At 23.1% G+C, this 19,887-nt stretch overlaps 5 protein-coding genes across 9 annotated transcripts; 2 read left to right on the forward strand and 3 right to left on the reverse strand.

Annotated features, from left to right (window-relative positions):
• Positions 1–105: 105 nt before the first annotated feature.
• Positions 106–1,080, reverse strand: LOC108001841 (very-long-chain 3-oxoacyl-CoA reductase-like). Its single transcript, XM_062071954.1, has one exon. The coding sequence runs from the start codon at positions 1,078–1,080 to the stop codon at positions 157–159; it is 924 nt and encodes a 307-aa protein (XP_061927938.1). The 3' UTR covers positions 106–156.
• A 189-nt stretch (positions 1,081–1,269) lies between these two features.
• On the reverse strand, positions 1,270–4,270 carry LOC108001839 (argininosuccinate lyase). 4 transcript variants are annotated; one of them, XM_017063085.3, is made up of 11 exons: positions 4,063–4,264; positions 3,757–3,870; positions 3,435–3,521; positions 3,225–3,308; positions 2,900–3,031; positions 2,738–2,838; positions 2,473–2,666; positions 2,092–2,291; positions 1,771–1,995; positions 1,573–1,679; positions 1,270–1,496 (listed from the first exon to the last, which is right to left on the reverse strand). In XM_017063085.3, exons 1-11 carry the CDS (start codon positions 4,066–4,068, stop codon positions 1,352–1,354), a joined length of 1,395 nt encoding a protein of 464 aa, XP_016918574.1. In that variant the 5' UTR covers positions 4,069–4,264; the 3' UTR covers positions 1,270–1,351. The 4 variants fall into 4 exon arrangements, with proteins under 4 accessions (XP_016918574.1, XP_016918575.1, XP_016918576.1 ...); XM_017063086.3 differs by lacking the exon at positions 3,435–3,521 and having other exon boundaries at positions 4,063–4,270; XM_017063087.3 differs by lacking the exon at positions 3,757–3,870.
• LOC108001850 (actin nucleation-promoting factor WASL) lies at positions 4,004–13,133 on the reverse strand. 2 transcript variants are annotated; one of them, XM_062071897.1, is made up of 7 exons: positions 12,781–13,106; positions 11,869–12,149; positions 11,371–11,664; positions 10,979–11,285; positions 10,479–10,871; positions 10,135–10,391; positions 4,004–4,021 (listed from the first exon to the last, which is right to left on the reverse strand). In XM_062071897.1, exons 1-6 carry the CDS (start codon positions 12,874–12,876, stop codon positions 10,140–10,142), a joined length of 1,623 nt encoding a protein of 540 aa, XP_061927881.1. In that variant the 5' UTR covers positions 12,877–13,106; the 3' UTR covers positions 4,004–4,021; positions 10,135–10,139. The 2 variants fall into 2 exon arrangements, with proteins under 2 accessions (XP_061927881.1, XP_016918594.1); XM_017063105.3 differs by lacking the exon at positions 4,004–4,021 and adding an exon at positions 9,743–10,063 and having other exon boundaries at positions 12,781–13,133.
• Positions 5,238–7,848, forward strand: LOC108001757 (ninjurin-A-like). The gene is made up of 2 exons (XM_017062945.3): positions 5,238–6,386; positions 6,599–7,848. Exons 1-2 carry the CDS (start codon positions 6,114–6,116, stop codon positions 6,797–6,799), a joined length of 474 nt encoding a protein of 157 aa, XP_016918434.2. The 5' UTR covers positions 5,238–6,113; the 3' UTR covers positions 6,800–7,848.
• A 395-nt stretch (positions 13,134–13,528) lies between the features above and the next one.
• On the forward strand, positions 13,529–19,074 carry LOC108001860 (zinc finger protein 267-like). Its single transcript, XM_017063130.3, has 3 exons — positions 13,529–14,065; positions 14,236–14,619; positions 14,934–19,074. Exons 1-3 carry the CDS (start codon positions 13,925–13,927, stop codon positions 16,536–16,538), a joined length of 2,130 nt encoding a protein of 709 aa, XP_016918619.1. The 5' UTR covers positions 13,529–13,924; the 3' UTR covers positions 16,539–19,074.
• Positions 19,075–19,887: the final 813 nt, after the last annotated feature.

Consider the following 19,887-nt stretch of genomic DNA (forward strand, 5'->3'; position numbering starts at 1 on the left):
AATCTTCAAAAATTAAAAAAAATAGAATTTTCTTTACTTTAACTTTACAATTTCATTGAAATTTATTTTATATTATCTTATAAAAAAAAAAAATCAAAAAGCACCTTTTCCTTAAGTAAAACTTGATATATTAAAATATTTCTACAAAATATTTCTTCATCCGACATATCGTCGTAGCGCATTATTTCGATTTCCTTCCATAATATTAATCATCCAGACGATGATGGAACTCGGTGATATTCGATAAATAAATTTTATTATTCCAATCAAAATGGAATGTTGCAGAAATCCAGTTGTCACATTTTCTTTGCCTATAGTTCTGATCGCGCTTTGAACATATTTTTCCGGTGTAGGAACCATCCATCCTGATCGTGGTGACTCTGTGGTATGATTAGTGACTGTGCCTGGTAACAAACACTGCACGATTATACCGTGTTTTCCATATTCTATCTGTAAATCTCTACTAAATTTCACGATATATGCTTTTGTGGCTGCGAAGACTGTCAACAGAGGGCTCGGCAATACTGCTACCATGGAAGCTACGTTGACTATAACTCCTTTTCCTCTAACCACCATTTGTGGTAATAAAATACGACACATATTTGTCACAACTACTACGTTACAATGAACAATACTCATATAGATCTTTTCTTTATGGGGAAGATCCAAAAAATATTCTGGATGCGGATATGACATGCCAAGATTGTTGATTAATATGCCAATTTCTAGGCCGAACATCTCTTTTTCGATAACATTATACGTTTCCAAGCCTTCCGATAAATCTAATTTAATCACTTTTGTTTTTACATTATACATTGCTTCGATATTGCTTGCAATGGTTTTTAAATTTTCTGTATCAGGACTAACTAAAATCACATTCAATCCTATCTTTGCCAATGTTTCCGCATATGCTCTTCCAATTCCATGGGAACATCCTGTGACAACTGCCCATTTACCCATAGAGCATAAGTCAACCACAGACACGGAGAAGAAATTCTTATATATTCGGTATATTATATTGCAAGAAAATTTATAACCCCAATATATAATCGCTGCATAACCTATTTTTTCGGCCAACATAATTCGTAATAATGATACAGTTTCTGTTCTACTTTTCAATGGATGTCACAAGACGATTTATAACTTCATTTATTATTTTAAGCAATTCGTCACATTCAGGTGGAAAATCGTGAAAAGAGATTCATGTGCGATACTCAACGCACGTAGAGCGATGACATATTGTGGGAGCGTGAAACAGTCGAACAAAAATTAGTAGAATCATAAAAATCAGACAGCTTTCTAATCTTTATTACGTAATAATTTTGAATGATTTTTTTATTATTTATTTTTATTAAACAGAATTATTATTCAATAAAGTTCGAAGTTTATTAATTTGTTCTATTAATGCTATTGTACTGGTTCCACCTGTAACTTTATATTGTTCAACACTATTGGAAAAATTCCAAATTTGCCTCACATCTTTTTGAAATTTAGTACTAAAAAATATAATATAAAAAATTGGATATTTTAATGAAATAAATTTTCATTTAAATTTTCAATCAAATAATTTACCTTATAGATTGTAAATTTTTAAGCGACAATTTACAAAGAGGTACTTCTAATAATTCTGACAGAGCAACAACTTTTCCAGTTAAGTAATGAGCTTCTCTAAACGGCATCTATTAAAAATTGATTATTTAAAAGAAAAATTAAAATTAGATGACATATATTTAAAAACTTGATTTATAATAAATTTTTATGAATATTAACCCCTTTTCGAACAAGATAATATGCCATATCAGTTGCTAACATAGTAGATGTTAGAGCTTTTTCGCACTTATTGTTTTTTATTTCAAGCGTATTTATTGCATTTGTAGCAATAACAAGTATATTGTTTAATATATCGAATGTAGAAAATATAGCTTCTTTATCTTCTTGAAGATCCTTGTTATATGTAGACGGAATTCCTTTCAAAGTAGTCATGAAACCCATACACTAGAATATAAAATGCCATGAAACATAATTAAATAATTTAAATGCACAAATTTATGCATTTATTTATCATTAAAAATAATTTATAGAATTACAAACTTTTCCAAGTAAAGTGCCAGCTTTTCCTCGAATTAATTCCATACAATCAGGATTACGTTTTTGAGGCATCAAACTACTGCCTGTAGAAAATTGATCAGCAAATCTCACGAAACCGAATTCTTCGCTGCTATAAATAATCAAATCCTCACAAAGACGACTCAGATGAATTACCGTTAATGAAGACCAAAAAAGAAACTCAACTTTAAAAGAAAAAAAAATTTATAATATGTAAACTGAAAAAAGAATTTCTTTCTTTTTTGACATCTTTGTAACATTTCAATTAAATTTGTTTTTTATATTTATATTTTATTATTGATTTTCATTGAATATATGTTATAAATATATTGTATAAATATATTATTTAAAATGTTTTTCATTTACCAACAAAATCTCTATCTCCTATAGCATACATGCTATTCTCCGTTATTTCAGAAAAATCCAATTCATTGGCCAGAATACGTCGATCAATTTGAAAAGGATTCCCAGCTATTGCGCCACTGCCCAAAGGCAAAATGTTTACTCGTTTTTGAATTTCTTGTAATCTCTCAATATCTGCTTTAGCATACCAGGCGTAGCTATAAAAAAAAATTTCAATTCTATTATTTTAAATTTATATATCTATATATTATATTATCTTCATTTATACCTGAGTAACCATTGACTCCATTTTATTGGTTGAGCACGTTGCATGTGAGTGTATCCGGGCATAATAATTTCTATCTCATTTTCAGCTCGATCGACAAGAACCTATATATGTCTTTCATTCCAATTATGGTTTTTCTTTTTGCTGTAATTTTAACTTTCTTACCTGAATGAATTTCATCAATTTCTTTAAAAGTATGTTTATAGCTTTTCGAAGCCATAATTTTGTATCAGTTATAGTTTGATCATTTCGACTTCTTCCGATATGTAATTTCTTTGCAACGTCCCCGATTAATTCCTATCAAGAAACCAATAAAAAAAATAAATATTTTCTTTGAATTGATATTATGAAGAAGAAAAATAGAAATATATGAATATATGAATATTATACTTTTGTAAATATTCATTATATATTTGTTCTAATAAAATAAAAGCAATTTAAACTATTATACTCATCTTAAAAAAATATTATAACCAATATGTATATATACCGTAAGTCGACGCTCATTCGCAGTATGAATATCTTCATCTTCGATGTGTATAATGAATCGACCCTCTTCCCATTCAGCTTTCATCTGTATCAAATTTTTTTTTATATTCGATCATGTCTTAGCACATGAAATTAATATTTTTTTTATAACTAATTATAAATTATAAATTATAAATTATAAATTATAAATTATACAAATTTTCTTTTTTACTTGTTTGAGACCATTCAGTATAATTTGTAATTCTTCATCTGTGAGAAGATTGGCCAATCGTATTGCTTTTGCATATGCCACACTTCCCTGAAGATTTATAGAATATTAAAAAATATATTTATTATTGTATTAAATATATAATAAATATATTTCTACTTTTTTTCTCATTTTATATAAATTTTTTTCTTTCTTATCTTTTATTGAAAATAAAATTTTTCTTTTTCTTTAATTTAATGTATATTGTATATATAAATATTTTATATAAATTTTCATATGTTTAATCAGATCTTTAATATTATTTTTTATTTTTTTATATACAAACCTCTATATCTTCTGCATACATTCGTTTATCAATATTAATCGATGCGTTCAAATCATGAAATTTTGGATCGATATTATCCATAAAACGGCCTCCCCATAATTTTTCGTAATTTTCCTGTTTGCATGTATAATGCATATATATATATATATATATATATATATATATATACATATATATATGCATATATATATATATATAGTTAATCAATATGATTGTTAAATTTGAATCGTGTCTCGCATTGATAAAATCGAAATTTACTTAATCTCTGTAATCAATTGTATATATATCATAAAAAGTGAAACTCACCTGCATTATGATTCGTCAATTACAACACTTTTCTTTTGTATAAATTGTTATTTCAGAAAGAACATGAAACGCAAATTCTGAAATCTTTATAATGAAATTTCTGCGAGTTTATCAGTAACACCACTGACACGAGAGAGGTCGTGCTGTCTTTTTTAAACATCATAATTTTTATATACATCATAATTACATAAGATAAATATAATATAAATACAATTAATAGGAAAGAAGAAGAATATATTTGTTATTATTAATAGAAATAATATGAAATCATTATTCATATATCGTCTTTTAAATATAATTATTATTATCAATAAAAATTAATTAATAATTATTTTTGATTTTTAAAATAATATCTTGCATCTTTTGCATTTTTTTTAATCTCATCTATCTTTTATTAGATAGATTTAATTTTTATATATGTTATATAATATGTACTTTTTTCTTTTGATTTAGGATAGAACAAAATAAAAACAAAAAAAGTTGATCGCATATAATGATTTACTTATCTAAATATCTAAGATCTTATCTTGGAATGCAATCGATCAATTTGAGTTGCAATCAAAGAAACAACGCAAACACGTACAATACAAAAGAAAAATATGTCATAACATTTATATTTAAATATTTAATAGAATTAATTTCATTTTTCTATTTATTGTTTATATTTTTGTTATATTTTTTTCTATTTATTATATAATTCTTATAATTTTTTTAAAAATATATGTATTTTTATATGTATTTTTTTAAAAATATGTACGATGTTAATGTATTTATGAAATATTTTTGAAGAGTCGATTTTAAAAACTAAAATAAAAATTAAGACATAAAGATGATGGTTAATATTATTTATTAAGTTATAAGCAATTGAAATTTATGCGAAATGGCAATATCAGAGATATCTCATTTTATCTCTGTTTTATTTCATTTAATGTAAATTTCAATTGCTATATAATTTAATAAAACAAAATAATTGATATTTTTATAATTACATTAAATTTTAAAACATTAAATTTTTATTTTGATTTCTAGGAAATAAAAAAATGTCTTATAAATATATTAATATTCTACAAATTTCTAAGTCAAATAATAATCAGAGAAAATAGCTGAAATTGTTTCTCATTATCGCTACTGTCTTTTTGTTTTTATTGTCTATACGATAAAAAATGGTATATGTTCGATGATAAAACAAAAACAATTAACACTTGATTGATACAAACTATATGTATATATTTATTGTCCTTAAGTATTTCCCTTTGATCACGTGTTACATGTGGTTTCATCAAAACCACATCATTTTAGTTTTAATATAGAACAATGCGATAATAGTTATCGTTATTTTTTCTCTGATTTTGTTTTTTTCAAATACTTCTAGATAAGTTAAAATATATAAAGCTAAAATATTTTTATTTATATTTATTTTCTGTCCAAGTAAATGTAGAATTTATCAAGTTTTTTTTATTATCGATTATTAAAAAAATTGAAGAACTTATGTGATTTTTTTATATAAATACGTAGAAATATATTTTCGATATTAGTCGATTGATAATTCGATAATTGTATTAAAGTTCAATTAGAATACATAAAAAAGGAGAAACTCATGTGTTGAATTACTTTTCATAGGAATATTTGAACAAAGTGTTTTCCATTTTTGATATTAGTGATTAAGCAATGAGAATGCGGAAGAAACATTCAAAGTGATAATGATTTGTTGACGAATTATTTACATACAACGATTGGAGCAGTTTAATTTAATACTTCGTTTCGTACATTAGTATCCTAGCAATAGTAATTCCATTTCTCGGAATAATTGTCATGAAATTCAATTAGAAGTTGATTATTCTTTTTGTTTATAATAAATATATAAATAAATAATATTAAAAATAAAAAATATATTGTGATAAGTGTAATTGATTTTTAAAACAGAAATTATGAAGTTTAAGAAATAAATTATGTATTGATGTGTTATTTTGAATCAAAAACTGAAAAAAATTAACGCCGCGTTTGAATTAAAAAAAAACAAAAAAAAAGTTATACTATGTAAGAAAGAAATTATGGATGAAAACGAGAAAGAAAACAAATTGGAAGTGATAGAAGAAGTGGTGGTGAAAGATGCTGCGTTTTCTACCGATACAATAGATAAAAAATCTCAAGCGTACAAGCAATCCAATACTTATGCCGCAAAAAAAACTGTGGCACAAGGTATGATGGATGTTGCCCTAATCACTGCCAATGCGAATCAATTAAGATATCTGATTGAATATCAACGAGAAAGCCCTACATTTTATTTGATTATGAGTTTAATAATCATCAGTCTTCTTCTTCAGGTAAAATAAATAATAATTATTAATTTTAAATTTCTTATTTTTTTATATAATTCAAATATTAATATATAATTAAATGAAATCTAATTAATATAAATAATATGAATAATAACCATGAATTAATAATGAATTAAATATAAATGAATTTGGATTATCTGTACGGTTTTAGTTATGATTAGTAACTATTTAAAATATTTTGATTTGTTTAATTTTAGATGGCCGTAGGAATCAGTCTGATTTTCAAAGGTCGATTTGATATAAAAGGACAATCAAAGTCATTACAAGCACGAAAAATCAATAATTACGTAGTAATCGGTGTTTTTTTAATAACTATCATAAATGTATTTATTGCCGCGTTTAGTATATCTATTCCTACTACGTTACCTCAAATAACAACAAATAATAATAAAATGTAAATACATCTTTTATATTGATTTTTGGAAAAAAATCTCCCTATTTTTTTTTTTTTTTTTTTTATGTGAATGATAGTAAATTAAAATTGATATACAAAATAAATAAATTATAGTTTCATAAGTTATAAATTCCTATTAGAAATAAATTTTTTATAATCGAATGTAATTCTATTTTATATTAAAATATATATCAATTTTCTATATAAATATATTATGTAATATTAATTAAAGTACAAATAAATAATTGAACATTTGATATTTTTCTGAAAAGAAAAAAATATTATGTTTATTCTATAATATATGACAAATGATAATATTAATATTAAAAGTATTTAATTAACAAATATAATAAATTTTTATCGAGTTTACTTTATCTAGTATTCATTTCATTTTTAGTAAACAAGTTAATAAGTAATATATATAATATTTTATCTATTTTCTTTTATATTTGTTAATATATTTATATGACAAACATTCATTGATAAAATCAAGAATTTCAATTATATAAGTATGTATTTTTAGGAATTAGAAGTTTATGAAAAAATTACATTTTCCTAAAATTTAAAATGATTTTTTATTAATTTAATATAATTAATTCAAATGTATTTTAATTTTACTTTCTTTTTACAAAATGTATATATTTATACAAAATTTTTTTTAATATTTTCAAATTTATATATATATATGTGTGTGTGTGTGTGTATGTGTGTTTTTAGTATTTTAATACAATTATAAAATTCATATTTTATAAATAAAATACTTAATAATTTTATAAAAATTATAGATATAATATATATAGAATTATAGAATTATAGAATAATAGAATTATAGATTTTTATAAAAATTATTATTATATATTTAATTCAAAAATTTGAATATTTTATTTTTATATTTTAATCATAAATGTGTGCACATATGTTTTATTTATCATTATATTCATAGCAAAAATATTTAGTTAGATCGATATGCATATCTGATTTTTATTTAATTTAATTTCCAATATATATAAGAATGAATGATCAATAAATAAATAATATAAATATTATTTTGATATATATTTAACGATTTTTTTAAAACTGTTTAAATTCACATAACAAATTTAAATTTTTTCTACCTCTATGAATTTTCATTAATTTTGTGAAAATTTAATTTTTTATTCATTATAATAAAAAATCCATTCTCATTATTTTATAAAATTTGCATTATAAATTATATACAACCTTATATTTTCAAATAATACAAAAAATGATACAGGAAATAAAAGGAAATTACATGTTATAAGTAAATTAATATTAATTAGTTTAAGTTCTTTTTCCATATTTTTTTGATATTTGGTAGTTATAATACAAACATATGATTTGTAACATTATATTAACATTTAATAAAAGAACAATATACTTTTTAAAAATGGACAAAAATATCCATTAATAGTTCTTTCTTTTTCCTTAAATGCAACAATACTTCTATATAATGCATTTAAAATAAAATTATGTGATTCTATCATTTTTTATACAATTTTATTAATTTATTACTTGTAACAAGTTTTTTATTTTAACATTTCTGGCTACTTTCTCTTTATTTTAGTTAACACAGTTATAGTTTTTCTTTTTCTCTTGATTACACTTCTATTTTAATATTTTTTTTAATATTCAATAATAATTAAAGTAAAAACTTTGCAATTATAATTTTTAATTAATTGAATTTTGTGACTAGGATTTCTCCATAGTGACATTCTATTTTGTTCTTTACATAATACACTTTATCATATATATGTATATGTATAAATAACATTTTCGAATTTTGCTCCATTGCCTGTATCACACTGTGTGAAATACAATTTTTAGTATATCATTAGTTATAATCTTATATTTTAGAAGGATACATTTAAATCATTTGATACACTTTTTTATTTGAACAAATAATATAAATTATATATTATCCAACAATGCAAAAATAGTCATGCTTTATTATAAAAATTAATTTAATTCGCTTAATTTTATGAAAAATCATTTTTTACTTTCTTAGAACGAGACAGATATTATATTGATATAATAAATTAAAAAATAAAAAAAAATCATAAAAACTTAATAATAAAAAGTTAAAAATTATCAACTCTTAATTCATTAAATTGTTTAAAGACTTTAGAAACTCTTTTAGGATATTATAATTTACATCAGTTCAGGACACCTGTTTTCAGTTTCATAAGACTAGATACAAGGCCGTTATACAGATATCTTAAGTGAGTTTCTAAGTCTATAAATAAAACAATAAATGAGAAATTGAAAAAGTTTCTTCTTAAGTTTCTTCTTAACAAAAGTTTTGTATTAATAGATTTAAATATAATTTATATACTTTTATAAGGATCAATTTCTGCATTTGAAATATCAGGTATATAAGTTGATTTTAATGCTTAATATTTTATAATAAACAAAAACTTAAATGCTTAAAGTTGATCTATATAATATAGTTTCGATGTATGCTTTCTATATTATTGATTATCAAAATTATTATAATTTCAAAGTAAATTAAAAAAGAGTAATATTTTTAATACTTTTTGTTTTTTGTTCCATTCAGATTGATATTTATATTCCAATTAATTTGGAAATTTATACATTTACAATTTTGTAAATGTACATCTTGTACTAACATTATTGCTAACTTAAAATTGCATATATTTTGAGTCATATAAATTGGGCAGGATAAACTAAGGTAAATTTTACAATTATTATACAGGAAATGTGCTAATTTTTAAAATAATAATATAACTTACATGAAATTTGTAATACTACTAACTGTACTATACGGTTATAATAATTTTTATTTAATTGTATTTATTATGGTATTTCTTATATTTATTGAAACAGCATGAATATAATCGTTTTTATAGTATTCGTTTTATTTGGCAAATATTAATTATCGATTAAACAAATAAATATTATCGAAAAATCGATTTTTATAGATTTATTGTGCAATATAATACCTTATTTTCTTTCTATTTTTTTTTTCAGATAAATATATTATAATTTTGTCGATATTATACTAAGATTCTGCTCTTACTTGTCCTATCCATATAATTGTGCCTTACTTCCTGATAACATATTTAAGTAATTTCTTTTTTGAAAAATTTACATATGATTTTCATGCTTCTTTGGATATCTAATTCAAAATCTTTATATTATACATTTATAACTATTCTGTTTACATATTTATTGATAGCAGATTTATCACAGTGATATATTATTTCATTTCTCGAATTATATATTTCATCTGAAATAACATTTCATACTCTTATCAAGAAGATATTTTATAATCTAATATATTATTAAATTCTAACTAACCTGAGTTAATCATCCCATTCATAATCATCACTGGATTCACTAGTTGAATCATCACTTTCACTATGTATTGCACTCGATCGCTCAGCAAGAGCCCTTGACAAAGCACTCGCCAAACCTCCTTGAAATGTTGATATAGTTTTATTTTTTGCTTCGTTCGAAACGGGCCTTAATTCAATTCCTTGACGAATTTGCTCTAATAAAGCATTTCTAGAATCGTCTGGTGGGGGATTTTGTTTTATTTCCGATTTATCGATTTTCTATAATAATGAATATATAATCAAAATGTTATATATAATCATTAACATTAACATTTAGTGATTACAATTTTAAATTTTCATACTAACTCGAAGAGTAGTGCCACTCCTTATAGATTCCATAAGAGTTGACCTCAAGTCAGCAATATCTTCATTATTATTATTATTACTAGTATTATTATTATTGATAACACTTGTATTAATAGTTCCATCATCAGGACTTAATAGATTAGGTAATGGTGGTGGAATTGGAACAGATGCAGTCAAATTACTTTTTGAGCGTGGAGCTGGAGCAGGTGGAGGTGGTGGTGGAGGAGGTGGAGGTGGAGGTGGTGGCAGTGATGGTGCAGAAGTTAAAGAAGGTGGTGGTGGTCGAGTTGGCAATGTTCTATGAACTGGTGGTGCACTGGATGGTGCACTTGGTGGTGTTGAAGGTGCGTTAAATCGATTTGGAGGTAATGGTGGAGCAATTCGAGTTTGATGCTGTAAAAACATTGTTTGTAAAATTCATTGTAAAATTCATTCATTTTGTATAATAACACATAGTATATAATAACAATTAGTAATATTATAATAAAAAATATACAAACAGGTACTGTTCTTGCAGGAACTGGAGGAGGATATTCCTGTCTTTGAAGTGCTGTTGGAGGTTGTCGTATTTGTTGTTGCAATTGTTGTTGTGCATTAGTTTTTGGGATAGATGAATTTATATCTTCTCTAATAGCATTCATACCACCATGTTTTTCAATAAAATCATAAATAAAATCACGCGTGTCTTGATTTCTGAATTGGCATTCTGATACACCAACCTTATCGAGAAACATTCTTAAATGTGGATCAATTTTTTCTAATTCCAATTCTTTACTATTAGCATTCCATGCAAAATGCGTAACATGTCTAAAAATATTAAGATAAATATAAAAAATATAAAAATTATCAACTAAAATTACAAACTAAAACTATAATATAATCAAATTTCAACCTAAAATCAGATGGAGGCCCAATATCATCTTTAGTTAATTTTTTCTTAATCTTATCTCGCTTTTTCTTTTTACTTTTATACATAGAACTACTAGAAGCACTCCTATTAACACCAATAGCAGTTGGAGTTCCATTTAATAAATTAGAAGTTGATCCTGTATTAAATGCAATTGGTGATGTATTGCTTTGATTCCTCCATGGTAATGTTGCACCATGCTGAGTTTCTCCTTCTACTTTAGATCGTCTTTGCTGCCTTCTCTGACGTTTAGTATTCAGTTTACCAAGAAGAATATTTCTAAAATCAAATAATAATTTTTTTATCTCTTTTTATATCTTCTATTTTAATATTATTTATATATGTAAAATATATATATATATATTTATATATAGAGAAAGAAATTTTAATACATATCTTAATCTTATAATATACAATTAGAATTAAATTTATAAAAGAATATGTATTACATCAATTGATATTCCATGCTTTAATATAATTTACCTTAGAGTTACAGCATCTGTTTCACTTGCAAAATTAAAAGCAGCCATACAATCTTCTGCTTCAAATGTATGAAAATAAATCAATGGTGCTTTATAATCCATTGCATTATAAACTTCATGTTCCCATAACATTGCTTTTCTTTGTAAGCAATACAAACGAAGAAAAAAACTACGTCTAGGATTATCTCTTATCAATGTTATAATACCTGTAGTTTTCTTTATCCATTCTTTATGTAAAGGTGGTTCAGTCAAATATAATTGAATAACTCCAGCTGCTAAACACTACAAAAAATATAAATTGTTTTTTTTATTATTATATTATTCATTTAAAATATTACATTATTAATTTCAATTTGTGATATATAATTTAAATAAATAATAAAATCATAAATATATTTAATTTTAATTTATAAATTATTTAAATAATTAAATAAGAATATTTACAATTTATTAATATTTACATTTCACATTCTAATGTAAAAAATATTTGCATAATTATAAATCTTTATTTAAATCATAAAATTAATATGTATTTTTAATTTTTCATACAAGTTCATAGTTCAAAAATACCGTATATACTAAAACTGTTTTCATATAAAATGATTAATGTTAAAAATGTTAAAAATTTTATATATAGTATTAATAAAATATTAATTATATCAGTATCAAATCAAATCTTTTATAATACATATTTTCTATGAATTTTTCATTTAATAAATAAAGAAAATTAATCTTTAATTAATTAAACTAACTTAAAACTAACTTAATAACAAAAATATCTAAAAATAATATAAAAATAAAATAACAAATGTTTATTTAAATCTGGTGATTGATAAATTTAGGTCAAAATCATTGTATTATAATAATAATTATAATATTCTTATTTAAAAATTTTTAATACAATAATTCTTACCTGACACCGATTTCCTATCAATTGGAAGACTTGTTCATTTTCTTCCGCTTTTAAAAGCGTAGAACCTCTATGTTTGTCCATAGTGCCTGACTTCATCTTTAGCAAGGTTAGGATTCTTGTACTAATTTCTTACCATGTTTTTTCTCATTCGATAGATTTTGCTTCATAATTTATTATCAATATTTTCTATTTTTATACATTTTTAAAAATTGAATGCACACATTGACATAAAATTCATACAATTAAAATTGATCAATCACCATCCATCAAAGCTATTCCTGATACTTTCCTACACAGGAAACTCTACCAGTTGGTGATGACATTTTCATCTATCCGGTTCAATGTTCCACGTTTCTTCATTCGATATATTTTTGCTTTTAAATCAGATTGGACCTCACATATTATAAAGTATTGTTATGCAATATTGTTATATATTTTATATAAATCTTTATTATATTTCATCTATATATTTTATAGCAACATAAAAATGAGTGTAAATATACTTTGTATATTTCTAATTTTTTGTCTTAGCTACATTATAAGTCAATAAAATAAATATAATTAAAATTTTCTATTACGTAAAATGTAAATTTAAAATATTCTTTTTTATTAAACATTATTTTATATATTTTATTCACATATATGTATATTTCATATTCATATATATTGTTAACAATTAAAAATTGCAAATACTATAATATATATTTTTCATTACTTAATATAATAAATAAATACGAATATTATTATAATTAATATACATTATATTTATAAATAATCTATAAGTAATCTTAAAATGTATAATAAATAATTTTTATAAACAATTTTATATAATATATAATTATATATAATATATTGTAATAAAAGTTTGTAAATTGTGTTTGTACACGGTTTAAGAGCAAGTTTAAATTTTTAGCGCGTTTTCTTATCCTTCGTTGTCGCTATAATCACAAACTGCAAATGGCTACGGATGCGATTCATGTAGTCTCAGAAATGCGATATCAAGCAGAATCTTATTTTGCATGCAAAACAGCAATGTTCATGATGATAGTGCAACAGTGATCATTGTCACGTGTGTATTTCTTTGAAAACAAAGTCATTCGCGATTTTCATAAGGTCGCGCAATTAAGTTTTCCGCGGGAAAATAATGTCTGGATATCGAAGAGTGAATTATTACGAACTGTGTAGATTGTGTACTAGCAACGAAGGAACCAAAATGAACATCTTCCGGGAAGAAGGTCGTAGACGACAACTTCAAACAAAGATTCAAACATGTTTACCTATACAGGTAAGTCTAAATATCTTTTTTTCGATCGAGAAAGATCTTGAAAAACTTATATTATAAAATAGATTTATGGATATTTTTAATTATGCTAATTCTTTATTTAATAATATAATATAATTAAGCAATTGATTTATATCGATAAATTGTACATAAAATTTAATTGGTATTTTAAGGTTTTAGAAGAGGATTCTTTGCCAAAAATTGTTTGTCACGAATGTGTAAAGAAATTAGAAAACTTTATTGAATTTAGAGAAACAGTTGTAAGTGCAGAGGGTATGTTAGAATCATATTTTACTTCACTACGATTCTCTGAAGATTTTCTAAAGGAAGGTAAGGTTTATGTGAAAAATACAGAAAAGGATAGACCTGTAACACCTGAAAATGAAGTATTAAAGTCAATTGAAAAAGTAGCACCAACAACAGGAAATCAAATAATCAACAATGATCAACAAATACAACATCAACAACCTGTTGTTGTTAGTAATATAAATACTTCAAATATTCAAATTATTAGTGGAGTTCAAGCAAGAGTTCAACAATATAAATGTGCCATGCAGGTTTGTTATAATAATAATAATATTGATAATAAATATAAATTATCAATATTATTTTTTATTTATGTTGTTATTTACATATTTTACATTAAAGTTTAATTTTTTATTTATTATATTAATATATTTTTATCTAATAAAATTTACTTTATATCAATTTTTTTGAAATATAATCATTTTCTTATAAAAAAAATTATTATTTTTATTACTATATTATTATTTTTTCTATTATATAAACAAATTTTCTATTATATATAAACAAAATTTTTTATTCTATATAAACAAAAAATTTACCTAATTATCATTAATATATATTTCAGATGCAACCAGGTGGTATGGCAGCTGCTGTTGTAGAAGCAACAGCAGAAACACATTATAGTTATCAACAACAGACTTCACAGCAAGTATCTCCTCAACAATCAAATGAACCACAAAATCAAATTAATGATCAACAAAGTTCTACATCGCAAATTCAACAAGTGCAAAATCAAATTCAAAATCATGGTCAAATAAATCAACAAATGCAATCACAAAGACAAATTTCTCAACAAATTTCTCAACCACAAAATCAAACACAAGTTGGTCAACAACAGCAACAACAAAATCAGTCACAAATAACACAACAGATTCAACAATTACAAAGACAGCAAAGAGAGTTTGAAAAACATAGACAACTTCAACAAATTGAAAAACAAGTACAAATTGCTACACAAGAATTTCCTATTAAGCAAGAGCCTCAAGCACAAATAGTGCATCAAAATAATAATATAATTTTAAAATCAGAACCTGATGCTAAACAAAATCAACAAATCATTCAGAAAGTACAATCTGAAACTCCAAAAGATGAAAGTGGTACTCAAAATGTACAAAGTTATACTGTACAAGCCACACCAGAAGTATTTTTAAATTTAGGATTTAAAGAAGCACCTTTAGTTACACAAACTGTTCGAGAAGAGACAAAAGAATTTAAGTCGGAAGATACAATATCTCGAAACTCAATCGGACAAATCTCCGAATTTTTAAGAATAAAATCAGGACCTGAACCAACATCTTTAATTACTGTCAATCCTCAAGTTATTTCACAAAATCATAGAAATACTACTTGTAAAGAATGTGGCAAAATTTTTTCTTCCATAAATCAATTAAATGGTCATAATTGTTCTGTTCAAAATCTTTTAAATGAAACATCTGATAATAGTAATAATAAAGAAGATTCTTTACAAAATAATAGCAATTCATTTAGTTGTGATGTTTGTGGAAAACCATTTAAACGGAAAGAACATCTTTATCAACATAGAAAACTACATACTGGTGAACGTCCCTATGTGTGTACTACGTGTTCAAAAGCATTTAGTCGCAAAGAACATTTAGTTAGGCATTCTGTATCTCATACAGGTGAAAAGATGCATCAGTGTGAAATGTGTGGTAAAAATTTTTCTCGAAAAGACAATCTTCACAAACATCGTAAAACGCATGGTGTATCGGGTCCGTATATTTGTGAAACTTGTGGAAAATCATTTGTAGTAAAACATTACTATTTAATGCATTTAACAACTCATGCTTCAACTATTGGAGATGGTGTAAATTGTCAGGATCCTTTACCATACAAATGTGATATTTGTCACAAAGCATTCTCTGTAAAACAATATCTTACAACTCATAAACTTAGGCACAGATCAAAGAATAATAATTCTTCTCATAATACTGTAAATGGTCAGCAACAACAACAACAAACACAACAATCTAATACAAATAATATAAATATAGTAACAAGTAATGTTAATAATTCTGGAAACTTAAATAATAGCAATGGACAGTCTAATAATGGATCAACGGTTGAAATGCAAAGTGTTATTGAAAGAAATGAACAACCAAATGGTTCATTTAATAATCAGTATCATAATAATATACAAGAATTTCAATGAGATAAGGGGAAGCGTGTCTATTATGTTCTCTTGCCAAATGGTAACAATCACAAAATTGTTGTTATGTGAGCAAGAGAAATTTTATGACGCGCTAAAATATTTTTTTAAACTATGCCTTCTGTTATTCAAGAAGGAAATTTTTTGTACTTTAATAAGACAAAAAAAAATGAATTTTTAAATATTATTATTTTAAATAAATTAAAAATTAAATAACTTATCATTTATATTCTATCAATATTCTATCAATCAGAAAGTAGAATCTTCAGTGGCTTATGAGCTTAACTTTAATAAATTATACACTATGTATATATTTTGCCAGTAAAATATTACAAGTATGAAATGCATGCTGTTTTATATGAATGCACACTGTTATTTAATGTTTAAACAGATTGTGTGCTACAAAATTTAAGTGTGCATGGATAGTCATAAGGTTGTTCCAATACCTGATTAGAAATATATTTTCATTAAATTAAAATGAAAATATTAAATTGATATATAATCAGTATAAATTACCAATTATTTTAACTGCTTATATTAATAAAATTAAAATAATATACTAGAAATAATCATATTCTTTTATAAATTTCATTAATATATAATATTTTTGTTATCTTTATTGATTATTGATATTGATATTGATGTAATCAATATTTAAATTATATTTTTTATGAATAATCAAAATGATATTAGATATTAATCTTCAAATAATGAAATTCTGATAGCGATGCGGCAGATCGATGCAGAATCAAAGAATTTTCTTCTCTACTTTTAAGAGAAAAAAATTCTGATTCAAAATATCATAAATATATACATATAATAATGTTTATTATGTTAAAGACAAAAGTTTTGTTTGCGATGTATCAGATCTGAATTCGATGCTTTAATTTTGCTTTATAATATAATTTTGGACAACCAATAATTCTAATTAATTTATTGAATTTCAATATTGTTTACTTACAATTGTAACACTTTAAAATAAGAAACAAAGTATGAATATTGTTGTGTTAAAATGATCCTGTATCTGCCATGCAAGAATTAATGGTTGTTTTATATTTTATTTTGTGCAATATTTTTTATAATTATATATATTAGATATATGGTTATCAAAAGTAGATAAATTTGTTTTTTATTTTTTTTTTTTTTGAGCAGTGATTGCAACAATCTATGACCATTTTGCAAAGTATTTTAGGATTATATGATTTATATGTAAATTAGAATACAAAACAAAATCTAAGACCAAAGAAATTTATATTATATATAAATTGGTAATAGTAAGATAACATCAGGTGCAATCTAATCAGATTAGCTCCAATATAATTAAGATTTCAGTTAAGTGTATTTACAATATACATATGTGTATATTGTATAGCACTAGAATATGTACAATGATCTTAAAATCGTTATTTTCTAACAAATGAAAGCGTGCCATACAATGAATCTTTGAAAATAAGTATATGAGAAATTATAATTATCTAAATTTCTTGCTAAATTTTCAACATATATTGACCAAAATCAAGAAGAATTAAAAGAATTTATATTTCTTAAGCCACATTACTTCTATTGCATCTGTATATAATTAGCATTATCATTTAATTTATGGTTTTTTTTTAATTTCACTTTCAAAATCAAACAGGGGGCAACTATAACTTAATGTAACAATATAACAAAAGTTCCCAGCATATTCTCAGTATATATAAATTTTGTATTTTTGCACAATAATAATATATTACCAAAAATTTATAATTTATTTCAAATTATTGTTTGATATTTAATTTATTTGCATCTTTTTTATTATATTTTATGTAACAAAGTCAGTAAAAAATTTAAATTGCACAATTTTACATCATATTTTTTACAGAATTAATGCATTATTAAAATAAACATGAAATTTTCAATTAAATTTGAGCGCAAAATTTTTTATTACAAACATATATTAATAAAGTTTTGTTGTTGCATAACAAATGTCTTAAAATGTAAATGAATATTCCACAGTACAAAAAATTTATTTTAATTACTGGTTAGACTTTATTTTATTATAAAGTCTTGTATATATATATATCAAAACAGAAGTAATGAGTTTAAGACTGTGTTTCTATATCAGTTAGCATTAGATGTACATTTGAAATATAGATTTATAGAAATGACATTGTATATAACATGGTCCAGTGAATAAGACAAAAAACTGTTAGCACTGTTCCTAAGGAAATGGTATTCTCAGCAAAGCAGAAAATACCTCTATTCATATTAAAGTATTGTAAAATAGATATAACTCCAAAGATATAATGCTTTTATTAATTGTATACTTTGTGCCTAATTATTAAAATCATAAAAATCATTTATTTCATGAGAAAATCTATATATAAAATAATTCTTTGATTTTAAGTAGCCCCCTGCTATATGCAATTTGCAAATAAAATGACATTAATTATTTAGATATGATTATTTTTGAAATTTAAATTGTTAATTTTTATATTTTACATTGTATATATTTTCCAACTAATATTATATTTAAATATATTATAATATTCTAAAAATAGTAATATAAGATTTATTTTAATCCCATATATAGAATAATTTTAATTTTGTTTATTGAGAGAATTTTAACTAAATCAAATTATAGTTTTTTATCAGAGTTAAAAAAATGTTTTATAATATTTGATAAATTTTCTTTTATTCTATGATATGATTTTTTTCACAAATGTATTGATATAATTAAAAAATATTCTTTTTTAAATGAAATTTAACAATTTTTTTATATGAATTGATTTTGCATAAAAAAATATTAAAAAAAAAAATTTTTTTAATTTTGTTATTAATGTTTTGTTAATTTTATTAAATTTAATTTTATTTATTGAATGAATTTTTATTTCATTTTCATTGATAACTATTTACAAATATAGATCTAAAAAGAATAATCTTTTAAATTTATAAATTTAATATTTAATAGTTAATATGTTTAATATGTACATATACAATACAATCTTTAATATGAATTAATATGAATAACATATTATTAATTTTTTATATATAGATAACAAAAAATCGATTTAAAAAAATACTTTTTATTAAATAAACAATTTTTTAAACAATTAAATTTTGAAATTTATTATTTAAAATAATATAAAATTTATATATATATATTCTAGCAATAGTTTAAAAAAAAATTAATTTAAAAAGAATAGTTTAAAAGTTATTAAATACATTTTAAAAAAAGAAATAAATCTAAAAAAAAATTAATTTGATATTTATATTGTTCTCGCTTCGTTTCCATTCGTAATTAATTTGGATTTTGAAAAGATTTGAAATCATACTAAATGTTTTCTAAAACTATTATTTACGCATATGACTT

This window comes from Apis cerana, linkage group LG1, assembly GCF_029169275.1.
Source record: "Apis cerana isolate GH-2021 linkage group LG1, AcerK_1.0, whole genome shotgun sequence".
NCBI lineage: Eukaryota > Metazoa > Arthropoda > Insecta > Hymenoptera > Apidae > Apis > Apis cerana.